At 43.2% G+C, this 21141-nt stretch overlaps 1 protein-coding gene across 1 annotated transcript; it reads right to left on the bottom strand.

The window, feature by feature from the left end:
• Nucleotides 1-311: 311 nt before the first annotated feature.
• On the bottom strand, nucleotides 312-5929 carry LOC120047484 (neuronal acetylcholine receptor subunit alpha-9-II). The gene is made up of 6 exons (XM_038993017.1): nucleotides 5881-5929; nucleotides 4652-4797; nucleotides 2942-3096; nucleotides 2359-2539; nucleotides 1238-1589; nucleotides 312-1069 (listed from the first exon to the last, which is right to left on the bottom strand). Exons 1-6 carry the CDS (start codon nucleotides 5927-5929, stop codon nucleotides 312-314), a joined length of 1641 nt encoding a protein of 546 aa, XP_038848945.1.
• Nucleotides 5930-21141: the final 15212 nt, after the last annotated feature.

The raw sequence follows: 21141 nt of genomic DNA, 5'->3' as shown, positions 1-21141 counted from the left end.
TATTTGTCGAAATGTTAAAACTCCAATAAGGTTAACAGAAATGAGGAAATAACATAGATATCTATCAAAATAGCCATCTCTCATTGCACCTTCTTTAGTTCCATCAGTAAGACATATTACACACATAATATACATGCAAATACTCTCTTGATGAACAAAAGAACAGGGCCTGGTTTCCCAAAAGCACAAGGCTAAGTTTATCATAGAACCATAGGATCATATGGTTCTAACGAAGAACTTAGCCTTAAGATGCTTTTGGGAAACCGTGCGCAGAACAGTCTCCAATAACAACACGTGGGTAGCCAGCGTTGTCATGGTGCCTTGCCGATGATTAGAATGCTCATGAGGAAGACCATAATAAAAAAGATCCACATGAAGAACCTGTCCATCACCTTGGCAACCCTCTTCCACTCCGCCCCCTTGGCGCAGGTGGCCCTCTGCTCCCGGAAGCAGTTGGCAATGTACTCCACGTTCCGCACCAGCTTGGAGTCCACCCCGGGTAAGCTGCTGCCGTGACTACAGAACACACAGGGGACAAAGGTTACTGAGGCCACCGCAGCAGCGACCACGGCTGTCTTTTCATCCTCCGGACAGCAGGGCGGAGCCTCCTTGCAGCAGTCCCCCAGGGGGAGGTTCCTGTTGGACTCAAAGCCCTCGTATTTGGAGCTGGAGAGATGGTTCTTCTCATCTCTGGTGATGTGGTGTTGGTGTCGGGGCTTGGAGTGACGTTGGGGTCCAGGAGTCTGGGGTCTGGGGTGTTTGTGTCGGTACTGGTTCTCTCGGCCGCTGTTGCCCTCCGGTTTCCCATTGGCCTGGTGGTGGGGGCTGATGTTGGGTTGGTGGACATCGTCCTGGCCAAAATGTGATGAGGAGGAGGAAGAGGTGGCAGTGGCACAGTTCTCTCCCACCTCGTAGACAAAGAAGATCTTGGACATGTAGTCGATGATGAGGACTTTGGCCCAGTGGGGGACGGGTTTGGCCTCGGCCCCACAGAAATGGATGTTCATGATGAAGATGGTGAGAGCCGTGGAGGCTGTGATCATCGTCATGGTAGCGATGTAGTACTTTCCTGTGACATACAGGAGAGGGATAAATGAGTTCATGCACATGTACAGCATGTGTGTATGAGATGCATGCGTGTATGAGACGTCACGTGTGTATGAGATTTGCGGTGCGTGTGAGAGAGTTAGAGAAAGATTAAGACACGGGGGGGGTGAGAAAACGCGTACATGCTCACCAATAAGCGGCACACTCTCGGACGGCGGCATACTCTCGGCCACCATGAGCTGGAAGACAGTCAGGGCCAGCAACACAGTGACCCCCAGGGACACCTTCTCCCCAGAGTCAGCCGGCAGGTAGAAGCCCAGCGGAGCCAGGAAGGAGATGAGAAAGCAGGGCAGGAGAAGGTTAAAGATGTAGAAGGAGGAGCGGCGCTGGAGCAGGACGGTGTACGTGATGTCAGGGTAGGGGTCGGAGCAGCAGCCGTACATAATGACGTTCTTGGTGGCCGGCATGCCGTGGCATTCCCATTCAACGTTCTCCACGAAATCAGACAGGTCCCCGCTGTCCATGCCCATGGCTATGTCAACCTGGGAAGAGACATAGGAATAGAGGGTGAAATATAACAGGAGCGTAATAGCGGTGTTTTAGCAGGACATGTGTAGTGCGCGCACACACACACACACACACAATGAGTTTGTCTGCATTGATAATGGCAGAATGATATCACCACACACCGAGGAACGTGTGTGTCTGCATGTCTGCGGTAGGGCAGTCTGAAGCAGTAGGACAGGGCGGTGCACAATTGGCCCAGCGCCGTCCGGGTTTGGCCGGTGTAGGCCGTCTGTCACGCCCTGACCTTAGTTATCTTTGTTTTCTTTATTATTTTGGTTAGGTCAGGGTGTGACGAGGGTGGTATGTGTGTTTTTGTCTTGTCTAGGGTTTTGGGTATGTCTAGGTGTGTGTGTAGTCTAGGCATTATGTAGGTCTATGGTGGCCTGGATTGGTTCCCAATCAGAGGCAGCTGTTTATCGTTGTCTCTGATTGGGGATCCTATTTAGGTTGCCATTTTCCAGTTTGGTTTGTGGGTGATTGTCTATGTGATGTTGCATGTTTGCACTCAGTGTTATAGCGGTCACGTTCGTTTTGTTATTTTGTATTGTTTGTTAAGTGTTCTTCATTATAAAAAAAGAAGATGTATTCACATCACGCTGCGCTTTGGTCTCCTCACTACGACGTTCGTGACACCGTCATTGTAAATAAGAATTTGTTCTTAACTGACTTGCCTAGTTAAATAAAGGTTAAATAAATACAAATATATATATATATGATCTGTGGATGGATGCCCATCCTGTATACCTGGTTGCCGTTGTATGTCCAGGAGCCAAAGGTGAGGTTGCACTCCTGGCTGTCGAAGGGGAAGTAGGACACGTCCACCACACAGGAGCTCTTGGTGATGGCCGGAGCATCCCATGTTATCTCCCCATTATAGCGCAGCACCACGTTAGTGTCTACCGGCCCTGAGAAGTCATCATCCGCCCTGAGGAGGAACAGGGAAAATAGTACCTGTACACTGTAATAACATGGCTATTATCTTTGACATTTTAGTCAGAGTGATTTACAGGAGCAATTAGGGTTAAGTGCCTTGCTCAAGTGCACATCGACAGATCGTTCACCTAGTCAGCTCGGTGATTTGAACCAGCGACCTTTCGGTTACTGGCCACTAGGCTACCTGCCGCCTTACCATGTCATTACTATAGTATAACATCCTTCTACTGTATATGGGACCATCTTCCTCAATATATATATACTTTGCATTAATACATGACCAATTCATGGACCAACAGTTATTGTGAATAAGGGAGGTTGTTTCTAGATAGTATAAGTCATTCCGATATCATGATACTGTGGCTGTATATATCTGTGTGACGTACGGGCGTACTTGTTATAGAGGACGAGGTCAGGCCTCCACACCAGGCTGCTGGGGATACGTATGACCTCCAGGCCATCGTAGTCCTCCTTGTCCCACCTCAGGTAGGCATCGTGCCACGTCTGACGGATCCACAGGTACGCTATCAATACCTGGTTCCTCTCGTCCTGCATACATAGACACAGTAATAAACATACAGATAGATGCAGGTTCACACACACACACACACACACAGATGCCGCAGACACACACGCACATACACACACACACACACACACACACACACACACACACACACACACACACACACACACACACACACACACACACAAAGCATGTGGACACACACAGGTAAGGGCAATATGCTACTGTACATGTGTATCTCTCTCTTCCCCTCTATCTCTCTCTCTCTCTCTCTCTCTTCCCCTTTCTCTCTCTCTCTCTCTCTCTCTCTCTCTTCCTCTCTCTCTCTCTCTCTCTTCCTCTCTCTCTCTCTCTCTGTCACTCAATAACCCACTAAAGTCTCAGACTAGCTGTCAGACACAGTGAAACAGTGAAATCCAGACCCAGCTGGGGTTTAGGGAGTATCACTGCCAGAACCTGATGCACTGCTTAACCAAAGCAGGGAACCAAGGAGAGTAAAGGAACATTCACTACACACACACACACTCACATACACACACACACACAGGTCACACACGCGTAATGAGTCTGTCTGCGTTTCCAAGTGGCAGGATGACATCATCACAGAGACGAGGATGAAGGCAGTAGGACAGATGTCTCATCTCTCTTCAGAGTGCACCGGACAAGATACACTTAGTTACTTAGTCAGACACACAGACACACAGAACGGGAGGTTGACCCTCCGCTGGACTGAAACAGGAGATGGCTGAGTAACTGTAGGCCTGTACAGTAGGAGGTCTGACGTCTCTCAGACCTCCTGGCTGACTACTGCACCTTGTCATCAGTGACCTCTAATACTAATCTGCACTCAATTGCATTTGCACTATGCGCACCTCCGCACAACACTGTATATATTCACCATGGCAACACCCCTCCCTCTGCTTATGTAGATAGATCCCCTCTGTAAATGGTGTATTGCCACTATAATCAGCCTATGCCCCAGAGTTTTGGTTTATGGTCACTGTTCCGATATTGTATATTCTGTATGACGTCCATCTGGACTTGTGTCTGTATTCTGTTCAATTATCGTCTATTGCTGGCAGCACCTTCTCACTAAGGCAAATTCTGGGTATGTGTAAATGTACTTGGCGAATAAAGGTGATTCTGATTCTCATGCACATCAACAGAGGAACCAATACAATCAACTGGGTAACTAATACAGTGAGGGCATCTTGGCGGACCTATCTGCCCTGTCCGGATGCATGTTAAAGATACAGTACATATGCCTTTCATGCTTGGGTGAAAGACCAGGTGAGTCACAGAGATGACTGACTTTATACTATATACAGACTATACTGTCTTACCAATGAACAGAGCAGCACTGGCAATTGATGCCTTTCTCTCACAATGCTTAATGATCAAAAGTACATGATCTCTCTCTACAATATCGTTCAGAAGAGTTATCCTCATTATACACGTGCAAACTATTTGATCAAGGATTACATTTTGTCAAAGCCTCATTGTGAGAGAAGCCAGTCATAGATTGCCAGTGGTGCTCTGCTCATTGTCGAGACACAGTCAGTAATCTCTGAGACTCACCATGTCTTTGATCTGGGAGAGAGTAATCTGCAGGGTGACGTTCAGGGCTTTGTCTGTGTCCTCCACCGGCCGCAGGGCGTTTGAGTAGTTCTCCATCAGGTCGGTGAGCAGCTGTTGAGCGTACCGGCCCTGAGCCGAGTGAGCCACTGCGATAGGAGAATATAGAAGTTATTTGTTGCAGTCTCCCTTTATAGGTGTAGACTCTGAGGGGTCAAAGCCTTAATGGCACAGGTGGCATGATATTGGCCCCATGGAATGCTGGTTCAAGCCCCCCTTCACAGCTACCCCATTTAATCCACCTGAGCACCAATTAAAGGATGACCTTGTTTGGAGAGGGTATGGTCTGGAGAATGTGTGATGCATGGGTCGAAGTGCCCAAGGGGCATGCTGAACAATCAGTGGTGTAAAGTACTTAAGTAAAAATACTTTAAAGTACTTCTTAAGTAGATTTGGGAGTATCTGTACTTTACTTTACTATTTATATTTTTGACTACTTTTACTTTTACTTCACTACATTCCTAAAGAAAAGTATGTACTTTTAACTCCATACATTTTCCCTGGCACCCAAAAGTTCTAGTTACAATTTGAAAGCTTAGCAGTAAAGGAAAAAGGTCCAATTCACACATTTATCAGGAGAATGTCCCTGGTCATCCCTACTGCCTCTGATCTGGTGGACTCACTAAACATAAATGCTTCCTTTGTAAATGATGTCTGAGTGTTGGAGTGTGCCCATGCATGGCTGTCAAAAAAAGTTATAAAAAAACGAAATTGTGCCATCTGGTTTGCTAAATATAAGGACTTTGATGTGTAGCATTTACTTTTACTTTGTACTTTTACTCAAGTATGACAATTGAGTACTTTTTCCACCACTGTACTTAAGTACAGTACATTTAAAATGTGATACTCAAGTAGTATTTTACTCGGTTACTTTCACTTTTACTTGAGTCATTTTATATTAAGGTATCTTTACATTTACTCAAGTATGACACCTGAATAATTTTTCCACCTCTGCGAACAATCCAATGTGTAAAATGAGAGCACTTAGATTTATAAAAATACTTTATGTTGTGAACTATAAAAGCAAAAATGTCGATCTAGGTCAGAAAAAAATTGACTGGCAATAGTATATAAAATGAGACAGAGAAATATCATCTTTAGATTTCCATAGACTAAACTCCTAAAGCTTTCCACAAAATGTCCAAAGTACAACACAAGTGTCACTGACTTACCCTGGAGCAACATCGTCGCAAAGCACACAACTGGAACCATCTTCTGCATTTTGGATGAATAAGTCCAGAAGGAAACTGGCGGATGTTGGAGCAAAATAAATAACCACTCCTTGGTTTAAATCCATTCAGGTTTACATGATGCCCATTCAACCCCAATTGAACTCAATTGCTGATCACATCCTTTAATTTCCGTTCGTCCTCTTCGCGCTTCAGGGCAGCGCTTATTGCTTGGCAGAAGAGGCTGCATGGCCGCTCAGACACGGAATAGGACCCCAGCTATCACGTAGCACGCGCAGACCGAGAGAAACTAGATGCCCTCCCGCACATCGGCTTAGTGCACACAGGATCTATTCAGCTGTCAATCAAACGCTTGGCAGGTGGGCTCGCAACAGGCTGTGGGTCATATGAGATAAATGCAGAAGATTCAGTCAATATAATAGTGGACCAACAGTCTTCAAACATAATTGCATGGGTATCCAGTTTGGATATGGCATAGGAATGGTTGTGTGGTTTTATGGTCATGGATGCTGTGGTAGTCAAATGGTTATAGCCTACAATTCTCTGGATGTTGGGGTTGGTTGCCTTGGAGGGCCCTCAGGGGACCTGGGTAATAGGGCACCGAGGGAAGAGATGGAGGATAATATCTGGGTGGTAAAACCAGTAGATGTGTTCTTATGAAGGTATTAAAGTCAAAGACACACAGTTGTCTTCAGAAAACATCAACCTGGGACCTACCTAGCTAGCACATTTGGTTCCTTGGAAGTTGTGGGAACGTATGTTTTTGGTTTCCCATTGGTTCTGGGAACGAAGCCATATGTTTCGTGACCGTTAAAACTGAACGTTTTCTAAACGTTCAAGAACAGAAGTGAAAAATTTGCCTGTTCTGGGAATGTACATTTTGTGGTTGCAGGGAGGTTCTGAGAAAATGTTTCAATGGTTCCCTGAAAGTTTTCCTGGGTGGTCTGATTAACATTCTGAGAATGGAAATTCTAGGTTATAAATAACATTCTGAGAACGTTTCAATAAGACTTTTAATTACATTGCTAGCTTAGGTAAACTGTTTTTAACTCCAAGCACAGATATACATTAATTTGCTTAAACATTAACACATGCAAACACATGTATTTTTTATTGCGGTATGGCATCAGTGAGATTTGAACCTATCTCTGCTGTCTATCCATGGAGTTAGTCCACTGCGGCACAAGAATGCCATGGTTTTATTTTACTCATTAAAAGCTGTTCATTTTAGTCTATTCAAACAGACCCTTTTTCAAAGGAAACAAGCACCTGAACACACTTAACAAGACAGAGGATAGAGAGAGCGTTTACTTGTGTTTTTTATGGAAAGTTAATGCTCTCAGAACATGACTTTAAATAGAACCATAAGAAAACCTGTAGAAAATGTTATGCTGCAGTACTGAAATTCCCACAGAAAAACGTTGTTTCTTAACATTCTCTGAACAATTTAAGAAGATGACTTTAAATAGAACCATGGGGAAACCTTTTTATTATTATTTTTATACTTTTACCCCTTTTTTCTCCCCACTTGGTAGTTACAGTTTTGTCCCATCGCTGCAACTCCCCTACGGACTCGGGAGAGGCAAAGGTCAAGAGCCATGCGTCCTCCGAAACATGACCCTGCCAAGCCGCACTGCTTCTTGACACTGCTCGCTTAACCCGGAAGCTAGCCGCACCAATTTGTTGCAGGAAACACCTTCCAGTTGGCGACCGAGGTCAGCTTGCAGGTGCGCGGACTACTACAAGGAGTTGCTAGAGCGTGATGGGGCAAGAAAATCCCCTGTGACACAGCCTGGGATCGAACCCAGGTCTGTAGTGACGCCTCAAGCACTGCGATGCAGTGCCTTAGACCGCTGCGGCACTCGGCAGGCCACATGAGGAAACCTGTAGGAAATATTATGGGAAGGTTGAATGCAAAATAACCATAGGACAACCACACTCTCACCAGGCTCTGAGAAACATATGGTTCTCAGAACCTTATGCGCTAGCTGGGTAAGCTGTTACCAACCGGACATTCACTCAGATCTCTTCTCACATTACTGAGTATCATTGGACCTATACTTTGAGCCTAAATGCCTTAGCTTGTCTCAACTCTGTCAGGAGACTTGGTGGTGTGCCAGGGGAGAGATATTCATCAGGTTGAAAAGGGGAGGTACAAAACAAGCTTAGGAAACCTGAGGCTGGGTATGTATGTAGCTTGATAGCAGCTGTTGTTGTGCAGCAGGGGAGTTTGCATGGTGTCGCGAAAGGGGTGCTGAGGCCTGACTCCAGAGTCCACACACACAGTACACTCTTAGAAAAAAGGGTTCCAAAAGGGTTCTTTGTGGAGGGGTAGGATTTTACCAAGAACCGTTTTCATCCTAAGAATAGTTTTTCGAAGAAAGGGTTCTTTGATGATTCTTTGCAAGTGTTATGATATGGGGGGAAGGTGTTAGGATATAGACAAACACACTATCCAGGTTACACTTCCACACTATTCCCCCAGGGGGCAGCAGCAAACCTTTTCCAGTTGTTGAGCCTGGCTGATAAGCACATTAGGTATTGCCAATTAAGGTGATCGTCCCAGTGTCCCAGTTTGCAGCTGAACAAATAATAATCCGCTTGGACTGGCTAACCAAGAGGTCAAGTGAGACAGAGTTGGCCTTGGACAAAGGTAAGGTTGCGGTCTCCCTGGGCACATGAGCATTTTGCACGGTCCTCAAATGCTATTTTCTCACATACAGTGCATTCAGAAACTATTCAGACCCCTTGACTTTTTCCACATTTTGTTGCATTACAGCCTTGTTTTAAAATTTATATTTACACAATACCCCATAATGACAAAGCAAAAACTGTTTTTTTATGTTTGTACAAATGTTATCACATTTGCATAAGTATTCCGACCCATTACTCAAAACTTTGTTGAAGCACCTTTGGCAGTGATTACAGCCTCAACTCTTCTTAGGTATGATGCTACAAGCTTGGAACACCTGTATTTGGGGAGTTTCTCCCATTCTTCTCTGCAGATCCTCTCAAGCTCTGTCAGGTTGGATGGGGAGCATCGCTGCACATCTATTTTCAGGTCTCTCCAGAGATGTTCGATCAGGTTCAAGTCCGGGCTCTAGCTGGGCCACTCAAGGACATTCAGAGACCTGTCAAAAAGCCACTCCTGCATTGTCTTGGCTGTGTGCTTAGGGTCGTTGTCCTGTCGGAAGGTGAACCTTCGCCCCAGTCTGAGGTCTTGAGCACTCTGGAGCAGGTTTTCATTAAGGATCTCTCTGTACTTTGCTCCGTTCATCTCTCCCTCAATCCTGACTAGTCTCCCAGTCCCTGCTGCTGAAAAACATCCCCACAGCATTATGCTGCCACCAACATGCTTCACTGTAGGGATGGTGCCAGGTTTCCTCCAGATGTGACGCTTGGCATTCAGGCCAAAGATCTTGGTTTCATCAGACTAGAGAATCTTGTTTCTCATGGTCTAAGAGTCCTTTAAGTGCCTTTTGGCAAACTCCAAGTGGGCTGTCATGGACCTTTTACTGAGGAATAGCTTCCGTCTGGCCACTCTACCATAAAAGCCTGATTGATGGAGTGCTGCAAAGATGGTTGTCCTTCTGGAAGGTTCTTCCATCTCCACAGAGGAACTCTGGAGCTCTGTCAGAGTGACCATTGGGTTCTTGGTCACCTCCCTGACCAAGGCCGTTCTCCCTCGATTGCTCAGTTTGGCCGGGGGGCCAGCTCTAGCAAGTGTCTTGGTGGTTCTGAACTTTTTTCATTTAAGAATGATGGAGGCCACTGTGTTCTTGGGGACCTTCAATGCTGCAGACATTTTTTGGTACCCTTCCCCAGATCTGTGCCTCGACACAATCCTGTCTCGGAGCTCTACGGACAATTCCATCGACCTCATGGCTTGGTTTTTGCTCTGACGTGCACTGTCAACTGTGCACCTTATATAGACAGGTGTGTGCCTTTCCAAATCATGTCCAATCAATTGAATTTACCACAGGTGGACTCCAAACAAGTTGTAGAAACATCTCAAGGATGATCAATTGAAACAGGATGCACCTGAGCTCAATTTCGAGTCTCATAGCAAAGGGTCGGAATACTTATGTAAATAAGTTATTTAATTCTTTTCTTTTTAATAAAGTTGCAGAAATGTCTAAAACCTGTTTTTGCTTTGTCATTGTGGGTTATTGTGTGTAGATTCATGAGAATTTGTATTCATTTAATCAATATTAGAATAAGGCTGTAACGTAACAAAATGTGTAAAAAGTCAAGGGGTCTGAATACTTTCCGAATGCACTATAAATGCACACATTCATTCAAGTTACAGACCATGTAACTAGGCCTAGAACCATTAGACAAAGCAAGTGCAACAATATCCGTAGGATAGTTATGGGTATCATAACCTATGGGAGCTTGTACAGCATAAATGTTGGCATTTGTGGTTCTAACCCGGGTGGTTTTTAAGCGGTATGGTTCGGTAATGTGGTTGTGCATTTGTTGAGAAAGTTTGTAGCAGGTGTTTGTGTTGAGCTAGCATGATAGGTGAGGTTTGCAATAGCGCTAATCTGAGTTTCAGTTTGCTAGCTAGCAAGACAGCTCATGTTTTTCTGGTCAACAGAAATGTTTGGTGTGGCCGCACCCGTGAAGGTAGTCAGTTGTTTGCAGCTGGTAGTCGTTAGCTACTGTAAGGCTGATAAGGTGTTTTGCTCGTGGGCCGGAACATTGTGTGTTGACTGTTTTGGCAGCTTTTGTTAGTGCTGTTTGCAGGATTACTTTACCCAGTATGGAATCTGTGGCACGTGTATTTGTGTTAGCACTAGGCTAGTGGCTAATGGTTGCTATGGTACGTAGCTTTGGTAAATCAGGGTGTGTTAGTGCTAAGCCAGTGGCTAACCGTGGCTATGGTTTGTAGCTTTTGTGCATGGCATGCTGGTTTGGTTTTGCCTGGTATGAATGGATATCTCTGGATCTTGGAACGCATGCATGTATAGGTTGGTTAGCAGTGAGCTAATGGCTAACTGTGACTTTTGTCAGTCGATTTATTAGTTCTGTTAAGCCTATTGATTTTGACTATGGGGGCATTCGAGCCAGCAGTGTTTTGTGCTGATGTAGAGGATAGTTGGGGTTTTCTCAATCTAATTAAGGAGACCATGAAGATCTCCCCCACAACACGAGCCCGAGGGGACGGAAAACCAGACAGGAAATCCACGTCAGTGACTCAACCCACTCAAATAGTATAGTGGGGGAAAAAAGCCTGGTATGACGTGATGCACCCTTCCTAAGAATGGCATGGGAGAGCGCGAGCAAGCCAATGACTCAGCCCTCATAACAGGGTCAGAGGCAGAGAGAGGGGAGCCAGCCAGGCAGAGACAGCAAGGGTGGTTCGTCACTCCAGTGCCTTGCAGTTCACCTTCGCACCCGGGGGCCAGACTACACTCATTCATAGGACCTACTGAAGAGCTAACACTTCAGTAAAGACTTAAAGGTTGAGAACGAGTCTGCGTCTCTCACATGATCGGAAGACCATTCCATAAAAATGGAACTCTCTAGGGGAAAGCCCTGCCTTCAGCTGTTTACTTGGAAATTCTATGAACAACAATGAGGAATGCGTCTTGTGACCGTAGCGTACATGTAGGTATGTACGGCAGGACCAAATCGGAGAGAGGGGTAGGAGGAAGTCCATGTAATGCTTTGTAAGTTAACAGTAAAAACTTTAAATTAAGCCTTAACAGGAAGCCAGCACTGGAGTAATATGATCAAATGTTTTGGTTCTTGTCAAGATTCTAGCAGTTGTATTTAGCACTAGCCAACGTTTATTTAGTACATTATCTGGGTAGCCGGAGACTAGAGCATTGCAGTAGTCTCATCTTGAAGTGACAAAAGCATGGATTAGCTTTTCTGCATCGTTTTTGGACAGATATTTTGGATTTTTGTGATGTTACTAAGATGGAAAAAAAGAGTAACGCCAAGGTCTTTCAGTTTTATTTGAGACAACTGTACAACCATCGAGAATCATTGTCAGATCCGACAGCAGATCTCTTTGTTTCTTGGCACCTAGAACAAGCATTTCTGTTTGGTCCGACTTCAAAAGTAAAACATTTGCCGACATCCACTTCCTTATGTCTGAAATACAGGCTTCCAGGCTAGATAATTTTGGGGCTTCAGCATGTTTTATTGAAATGTACATCTGTGTGTTGTCTGCATACCAGTGAAAGTTGACATTGTGTTTCCTAATGGCATCACCAAGAGGTAGCATATATAGTGAAAACAATGGTGGTCATAGAATGGAAGCTTGAGGAACACTTAAACTTACCATTGATTTGTCAGAGGACAAACCATCCACAGAGACAAACTGATATGTTTCCGACAGATAAGATCTAAACCAGGCAAGAACTTGTCCGAGTAGACCAATTAGGGTTTCTGATATGTCCAAAAGAATGTGGTGATTGATGGTGTCGAAAGCGCCACTAAGGTTAATGAGCATGGAAACAGATGCAGAGCCTTGGTCTGACGCCATTGTAAGGTCATTTACCACCTTCACGAGTGCGGTCTCAGTACTATGATGGGGTCTAAAACCAGACTGGAGCTTTTCGTTTACATTATTTGTCTTTGGGAAGGCAGTGAGCAACAGCTTTTCTAACGTTTTTGAGAGGAATGGGAGATTCCATATAGGCCGATAGTAAAAGATTTCCGGGTCGAGGTTTGGCTTTTTTACTGCCACTTTTAGTGAGTTTGGGACACATCCATAGGATAGGGAGACGTTTATGATGTTCAACATAGGAGGGCCAAGCACAGGAAGTAGCTCTTTCAGTACCTTAGTTGGAATATGGTCCAGTAGACCGTTCGAAGGTTTAGAGGCCATTACTATTTTTGTGAATTTATCGAGAATTACAGGATTATTATTTAACCCTTATTTTACCAGGTAAATTGATTGAGAACACGTTCTCATTTACAGCAACGAGCTGGGGAATAATTATACGGGAGAGGAAAGTGCAATGAATGAGCCAATTGGAAGTTGGGGATGATTAGGTGGCCATGATGGTATGAGGGACAGATTGGGAATTTAACCAGGACACCGGTTAACTCTTACGATAAGTGCCATTGGATCTTCAGTGACCACAGAGAGTCAGGACACCCGTTTAACGTCCCATCCGAAAGACGGCACCCTACGCAGGGTAATGTCCCCAATCACAGCCCTGGGGCATTGCCTCCTACTGACCCTCCAAAACCACTTCCAGCAGCATCTGGTCTCCCATCCAGGACCAACACTCCTTAGCTTCAGAGGCAAGCCAGCAGTGGGATGCATGGTGGTATGCTTTTCAAGTTCATGAAGTCATCACTGCAGAAGTGAAGGCCATTTTCACTTGGGGAATTCTGCTTTATAGTTAGCTTTGCGACAGTATCAAAAATAATTGTTGGGTTGTTTTTAGTCTCCTCAATCAGGTTGGAAAAGTAGGCTGATCGAGCAGGAGTGAGGGCTTTTCAATATTGAGCGGTACTGTCTTTGCAAGCTAGTCGGAAGACTTCCGCTCTTTGGTGATTCGCCATTTCCGTTCCAATATTCTGGAAGCTTTCTTCAGAGCTCGGGTATTTTCTGTATACCAGGGAGCTAGCTTCTTGTGACAATTTTTTGTTGTTTGTTTTTAGTGGTGCGACTTCATCTAGGGTATTACGCAAGATTAAGTTTAGATCCTCAGTTAGGTGATTAAATTATTTTTGTACTCCGATGTCCTTGGGTAGGTGGAGGGAGTCTGGAAGGGCATCTAGGAATCTTTGGGTTGTCGAAAAATATACAGCGTTGCTTTTGAGAATCCTTGGTTAGGGTCTAAGCAAATTATTTGTTGCGATTACAAACGTAATAAGATGGTGGTCTGATAGTCCAGGGTTATGAGGAAAAACATTTAGATCCACAATATCTATTCCACGGGACAAAACTAGATCCAGGGTATGATTGTGGAAATGCGTAGGTCCCGAGACATGTTGGACAAAACCCAATGAGTTGATGTTTTGTAGTGGGTCTGTGGACTTCTCCATGTGAATATTGAAGTCACCAAAAATGTGAATATTATCTGCCATGACTGAGAGGTCCGATAGTAATTCAGGGAACTCAGTGATGAACCCTGTATACGGCCAAGAAGGCCTGTAAACAGCATTTATAAAAAGTGATTGAGTAGGCTGTGTAGATTCCCTGACAAGAACTTCAAAAGACGAATACGCAGTCTTTTTTTGTTTTTGTAAATGGACATTTTCTGTCATAAATGTTAGCAACAGCTCTGCCTTTGCGGGATTGCGAGGGATATGGTCACTACTGTAACCAGGAGGAGAGGCCTAAATTAGTGCAGTAAATTCATCAGACTTAAGCCATGTTTCAGTCAAGCCAGTCGCATCAAGTTTACAATCAGCGATTAGTTCTTTGACTATGACTGCCTTGGAAGTGAGGGATCTCACATTAAGTAGTCCCATTTTGAGATATGCAGCAGAATCCCAATTCATTTCATTAATGACAGGAATCGAGGAGGTCTTTATTCCAGTGAGATTGCTATGGAAAACACTGTCATGTTTAGCATTGGCCGATTTGGATCGAGGCACAGATACGGTCTCAATGGGGAACACTGAGCTGACTATGCTAGGGGCAGACTCCACTAAGCTGGCAGGCTGGCTAACAGCCTGCTGCCTAACAGCCTGCTGCCTGGCCTGCACCCTATCTCATTCTGGAGCTGAAGGAGTTAGAGCCCGGTCTATGTTAATAGATCAAATGAGAGCACCCCTCCAGCTAGGATGGACTTCAGCAGAAAGAGGCCCAATTATCTTCAAATTCTATATTTTGGGAGGGGCAAATAAACAGTTTTCAACCAACGATTGAGTTGTGAGAGTCTGCTCATCACTCCCCGCAGAGACAATTACTTGATGCCAACACATCTTTCTAGCTAAGTTACATGCTGAAGCTAGGTTGAGCTTGGTGACCGCTGACGGTTTCATCCTAACATCGTTGGTACCTGATGAACAATGTACGATCGCTGGATGATTATTTTTAAGTCTAATATTGCGGGTAATGGAGTCGCCAATAACTAGGGTTTTCCATTTGTCAGAGCTAATGGTTGGAGGCTTTGGTGGCTCCAACCCCGTAACGGGTGGAGGAGAGACCTCAGAAGTCTCGGGCTCTGACTCCAACTCATTGCTTAGTGGGGAAACCCGGTTGAAAGTTTATATCGGCTGAATGAGCAACACCGGTTGAGCATGCTGACAGCATTTCTTTCCAGAAGCTGTGAGAAAATTGTCCGGCTGCAGGAACTGTGCAGGGAGATTAACACTACTGCCTGTACTTACTGGTGGCACAGACGCTGTTTCATCCTTTCCAAACGATTCCGTCTGAAGCCGGGCTTGCAACTCGGCTATCCTCACCATAAGGCGATGGTTCTCCGGAATATTATGAATATTGCAACTGCAATGAGAAGGCATATTGTTACTTTCAGTGCCTTCAGAAAGTATTCACACCGTTTGACTTTTTCAAAATGTTGTTGTGTTACAGCCTGAATTTAAAATTGATTAAATAGAAATGTTATGTCATACACACAATACCCCAGAATGCCAAAGTGGAATTTTGTTTTTAGACATTTTTACAAATCAATTTAAAATGAAAAAACTGAAATGTTTTGAGTCAATAAGTATTCGACCCCTTTGTTATGGCAAGCCTAAATAAGATCAGGTGTAAAAATTTGCTCAACAAGTCACATAAGTTGCATGGACTCACTCCGTGTGCAATAATAGTGTTTAACATGATTTTTGAATAACTACCTCATCTTTGTACCCCACACATACAATTATCTGTAAGGTCGCTCAGTCGAGCAGTGAATTTCAAACACAGATTCAACCACAAAGACCAGGGAGGTTTTCCAATGGCTTGCAAAGAAGGGAACCTATTGGTAGATGGAAACTGCTCAGGGAATTCACCATGAGGCCAATGGTAACTTTAAAACAGTTAAGAGTTTAATGGCTGTGATGGGAGAAAACTGAGGATGGATCAACAACATTGTAGTTACTCCACGATACTAACTTAAATGACAGAGTGAAACAAAGGAAGCCTGTACAGAATAAAAGTATTCCATAACATGCATCCTGTTTGCAATAAGGCACTAAAGTAAAACTGCACAAAATGTGGCAAAGAAATTAACTCTATGTCATGAATAGAAAGTGTTATGTTTGGGGCAAATCAAACACAACACATCACTGAGTACCACTCTTCATATTTTCAGGCATGGTGGTGGCTGCATCATGTTATGGGTATGCTTATCATCGGCAAGGACTAGGGAGTTTTTTTTAGGATAAAAAGAAATGGAACAGAGCTAAGCACCGGCAAAATCCTAGAGGAAAACTTGATTCAGTCTGCTTTCCAACAGACACTGGTAGACAAATTCACCTTTCAGCAGGACAATAACCCAAAACACAAGGCCAAATATACACTGGAGTTGCATTGAATGCTCCTGAGTTACAGTTACAGTTTTGACTTAAATCGGCTTGAAAATCTATGGCAAGACTTGAAAATGGCTGTCTAGGAATGATCAACAACCAACTTGACAGAGCTTGAAGAATTCAAAAATAATAATGTGCATATATTGTACAATCCAGGTGTGCAAGCTCTTTGACTTACCCAGAAAGACTCACAGCAAAGGGGATTCTAAGATGTATTGACTCAGGGGTGTGAATAGTTATGTAAATTAGATTTCTGTAATTATTTTCAATACATTTGCAAACATTTCTAAAAACATGTTTTCACTTTGTCATTATGGTGTATGGTTGATTGGTGAGAATTGTTAATTTTTTTGTATTCATTTTGAATCGAGGCTGTAACACAACAAAATGTAGAATAGGTCAAGGGGTATGAATACTTTCTGAAGGCACTGTAGCAAACTTTTTTATCTGGTGGTGGTCCTGCAGATCAATTTCCAGATAACCTGTCCGGGGTGATAAAGTTGAATGAAAAAAGTTGAGTGAGGAAAAAAATGAAGACGTTGGTAAACTTGTTAAATACAGAGTTTGATTAAACGGCTATTAAAAGTAAAAAAGCAAAACGTTTGGCAGGTAGCGAAGTAGCAGCAAACAGCACAGCAGCACGAAAACAACGCTAGTTAGGGGTTTTCCGAGTCCCCAATAACCGGATGTTTCCCGGTTTTCAGGGGAAATGGAAAGAGAGCCAGTGACACGACTTCCGCATTTGGACCTTAACAAGGCGACACTCCATCTTAACTCCTCCTTCACATTTACTGTATTGGTTGAACAGTGCAGAAGAGAACCTCCCCCAACAGTTTTTTTGTTCTCCTCATGACCAGTATGTAGGGATCTAGTTTCAGGCGTTTATTTCACGCCTGCTCCTTTAGGTTAGGGCTTTTGTAACAAAAGGAAAGAAGGATTCTAGAACCCTTCTGAATCTGAATAAGCTTTTTAATTGTATTTTGTTCTTTATTTTAAATAGTGCCTGAGCGTTAGTGTTTACTTCATTGTTTAAACTTAAACATCAGGAGTTTGTTTTAAACTGTACCTACATGGGAATATTTGTACATGTATCGGCATTCCTTAAAAACCGCTTAGATGTAAAGTTCCCCGTTTTACATAGGATGTGAAATCTGAAACCACTTGAAGCTTGGATGTCCCTCCTACCATTTAATTTGTTCTTCCCGACTGTCCATCAACTCCTGGCTAAACCCTATGTCACAGCCACTGACAAAGCACATGCCTGCAATACATTGTAGCGCAGCAGGAGAGAGTGGTTTCATCACTATAGCACATTCAGAGATCGACTTAGAGCCATTCATCTAAAATAATTCATAGATTTTAAACAAAAAACACTTTCTGTTTTCTCATTGTTGGACACGATGAATATGCGATGAAAGGCAAGTTCCTAACAAGTTCAGGAAGCCAAGCTAGAGCTCTGTGTGATGTTCACAGATGTTTTGATCAAGAGAGATCTTAACAAAATATGCACATTTTCTCCAACACTAAACATACAAATATGTATTTTCCAGTTATAAGGAAGGTGAAATCCTATAGTTAGTGGTTTGATAATTTGATTATACTATATTTAGAAAGAATATATAGTACCAGTCAAAAGTTGGGACACACCTACTCATTCAAGGGTTTTTCTTTATTTTGACTATTTTCTACATTGTAGAATAATAGTGAAGACATCAAAACTATGAAATAACACATATGGATTCATGTAGTAACCAAAAAAGTGTTAAACAAATCAAAATACATTTTACATTTGAGATTCTTCAAAGTAGCCACCCTTTGCCTTGATAACAGCTTTTCACACTCTTGGCATTCTCTCAACCAGCTTCATGAGGTAGTCACCTGGAATGCATTTCAATTAACAGGTGTGCCTTGTCAAAAGTTAATTTGTGTAATTTCTTTCCTTCTTAATGTGTTTGAGCAAATCAGTTGTGTTGTGACAAGGTATGGATGGTACGCAGAAGATATCAGAAATTGCAGCCCAAATAAGTGCTTCACAGAGTTCAAGTAACAGACACATCTCAACATAAACTGTTCATAGGAGACTGCATGAGTCAGGCCTTCATGGTCAAATTGCTGCAAAGAAACCACTACTAAAGAAGAAGAGACTTGCTTGGACCAAGAAAAGAGCAATGGACATGAGACCGGTGGAAATCTGCCCTTTGGTCGGATGAGTCCAAATTTGAGATTTTTGGTTACAACCGCCATGTCTTTGTGAGACGCAGAGTAGGTGAATGGATGATCTCTGCATGTGTGTTTCCCACCATGAAGCATGGAGGAGGAGGTGTGATGGTGTGGGCGTGCTTTGCTGGTGACACTGTCTGTGATTTCTTTAGAATTCAAGGCACACTTAACCAGCATGGCTACCACAGCATTCTGCAGCGATACTCCATTCCATCTGGTTTGCGCTTAGTGGGACTGTCACTTGTTTTTCAACAAGACAATGACACAGCACACCTCCAGGTTGTGTAAGGGCTATTTGACCTACAAGGAGAGTGATGGAGTGCTGCATCAGATGACTCGGCCTCCACAATCACCCAACCTCAACCCAATTGAGATGGTTTGGGATGAGTTGGACCGCAGAGTGAAGGAAAAGCAGCCAACAATTGCTCAGCATTTGTGGGAACAAAAAGCATTTCTCATGAAGCTGGTTGAGAGAATGCCAAGAGTGTGCAAAGCCGTCATCAAGGCAAAGGGTGGCTACTTTGAAGAATTTAAAATATCAAATATATTTTGATTTGCTTAACACTTTTTGGGTTACTACATGATCCATATTTGTTATATTATAGTTTTGATGTCTTCACTATTACTCTAAAATATAGAAGGTAGTAAAAATAAAGAAAAACCCTTGAATGAGTAGTTGTGACCAAACTTTTGACTGGTACATTTAATATTACATGTAGTTACATTTAAGAGGTATTAATCATTTTACATGTACAGTACTTCAAAATTCAAAAAGGCAATCGCACATTTGCGCTATCTTTGTTGCAGGTGCATAGTAACAGTTGAATAATCCGCGCTCTGCTCTTGATAGTATCACTGCTCTTTAATAAGCTTTACGTATCGGCCTCAAGGACTTTGTCAGAGCTTTTGTACAGTATTGACATAGAAAGAAATCATGGCAAAGACAAACTTTCAAATTACTATTTTCTGTGATTTTCATTGAGCAGAGAGTAGAAGAATAGAAGGGAGTCTGAGTGAACCAGCAGTGTATTGTACGGTACACAGCAAATTGGCCTGGGTTAACTAGTGTGGATTTTTCAGTGTAACATTTATAGTGTTGATTCAGGAGTTTAATTAACTAGTAAATAGTTAAATGAACACTCCGTGGTGGCGTTAATAACCAGAGTTGTGTGATTATGTCATTTTTACTCTGTGCAGAGTAACACTCAAAACCACACCCAACTATTTTCAGAATTGTTTGTTTCAATATCTGTTTTTGCATGCACATTGTCTGATTGATTGATCTTATGCTACACAAAGATAAGTAGCATCCATTTATCTAAACTAATCCAATCTGTTTGTAACTTCACCCATTACTGGGTCAGATGGTTATTCCAGTTTACATAATTTAGGTAGTCTCAATAAACAATCCTCCCTCCCAGGCAGTCATTCTGAATGTAGGTTATTAAAAGTTAAAATGGCGAAGTTGCATAAAGATTTGGGAATCCATATATGACGTCATGGTTTTACCACTATCCATGGAGTTTTTAAACTACGGCCCGCGACATGGTCCAATGCGCCAATAAAATCAGCAAAATCTACTTTTTAGTTTTTTCAAATTGCCTGCATCTTGGAGCTTAAATTGGGATTGTGTATACTATGCTAATGACGATACAACAGAGTAACAGAGAGCAATGTACAATACGGCAAACCTGTTGAAGGCATTTGTAGTAAGTGCATGGAGGCATTTTTATGTACCTCCGCTTTTGTTGGATATCATCACTCTGGCTGGATTCCAATAAGAATTACACTTTGCAAGTCAGCATAATGTGACTTGCAGGCCTAATGTGGCCTGTAAACCAGGAATTTCTGACCTCTGTTAGTTTAAGTAATGTAGGCCCTGAAAGAAAAGCCGTATTATATATGTAATGTAAAAAAAATGTATAATAAAAATGTAAAAAAATGCAGGTAAGGCTGGTAGAACCATTTTAGAGTGTTCTAGGAAGAACTCTTCATAGAGGGTTTCAGGTATAACCCTTTGCAAAGTGTTCTACCTAGCACCAAAAAGGGTTCCCCTACGGGGACAAACCAAAGAACCCGTAGCACCTTTTTTTCTAAGAGTGTAGGCCTACTTACACAGTATAGACTACACCCAGGGACACAGACTGATACACACACGCTTGTAGGGGCATTCTTCCCAGTGCAGGCACGCAGGCTGCATTATGGGTAAAAGAGAGCACTGCCAGGTCCACTCCTGTGATAAAAGATGGACTTGTTGGCGAGGCTGGCTCAGACACATGCTACCTACCCTGCCATCTGGTTGTGTTCTGACTAATAACTCTCGCCTGACTACGCAGACGATCTGCTCTGCGGCTTTTTCGCAACTGAGAGCCCATTGTTCGATACGTCAATCTTGCTCCTGCGCTGATCCAGCAGCATGTTGGTTTTTAATCATCTTTACCGACAGGTTGAACCCATTTATTTATTCCTTTGGTGCCACTGACGGTGCAGTGCATACAAATACACTTATTGAAATAAATATGCATATGTATGCAGCATGGTTACATGCACACAATTCTATTGTAATGAATA

Source organism: Salvelinus namaycush, chromosome 5 (genome assembly GCF_016432855.1).
Source record: "Salvelinus namaycush isolate Seneca chromosome 5, SaNama_1.0, whole genome shotgun sequence".
In the NCBI taxonomy this organism is placed as follows: Eukaryota; Metazoa; Chordata; class Actinopteri; order Salmoniformes; family Salmonidae; genus Salvelinus; species Salvelinus namaycush.
This window is presented reverse-complemented; position numbering and strand designations above follow the sequence as displayed.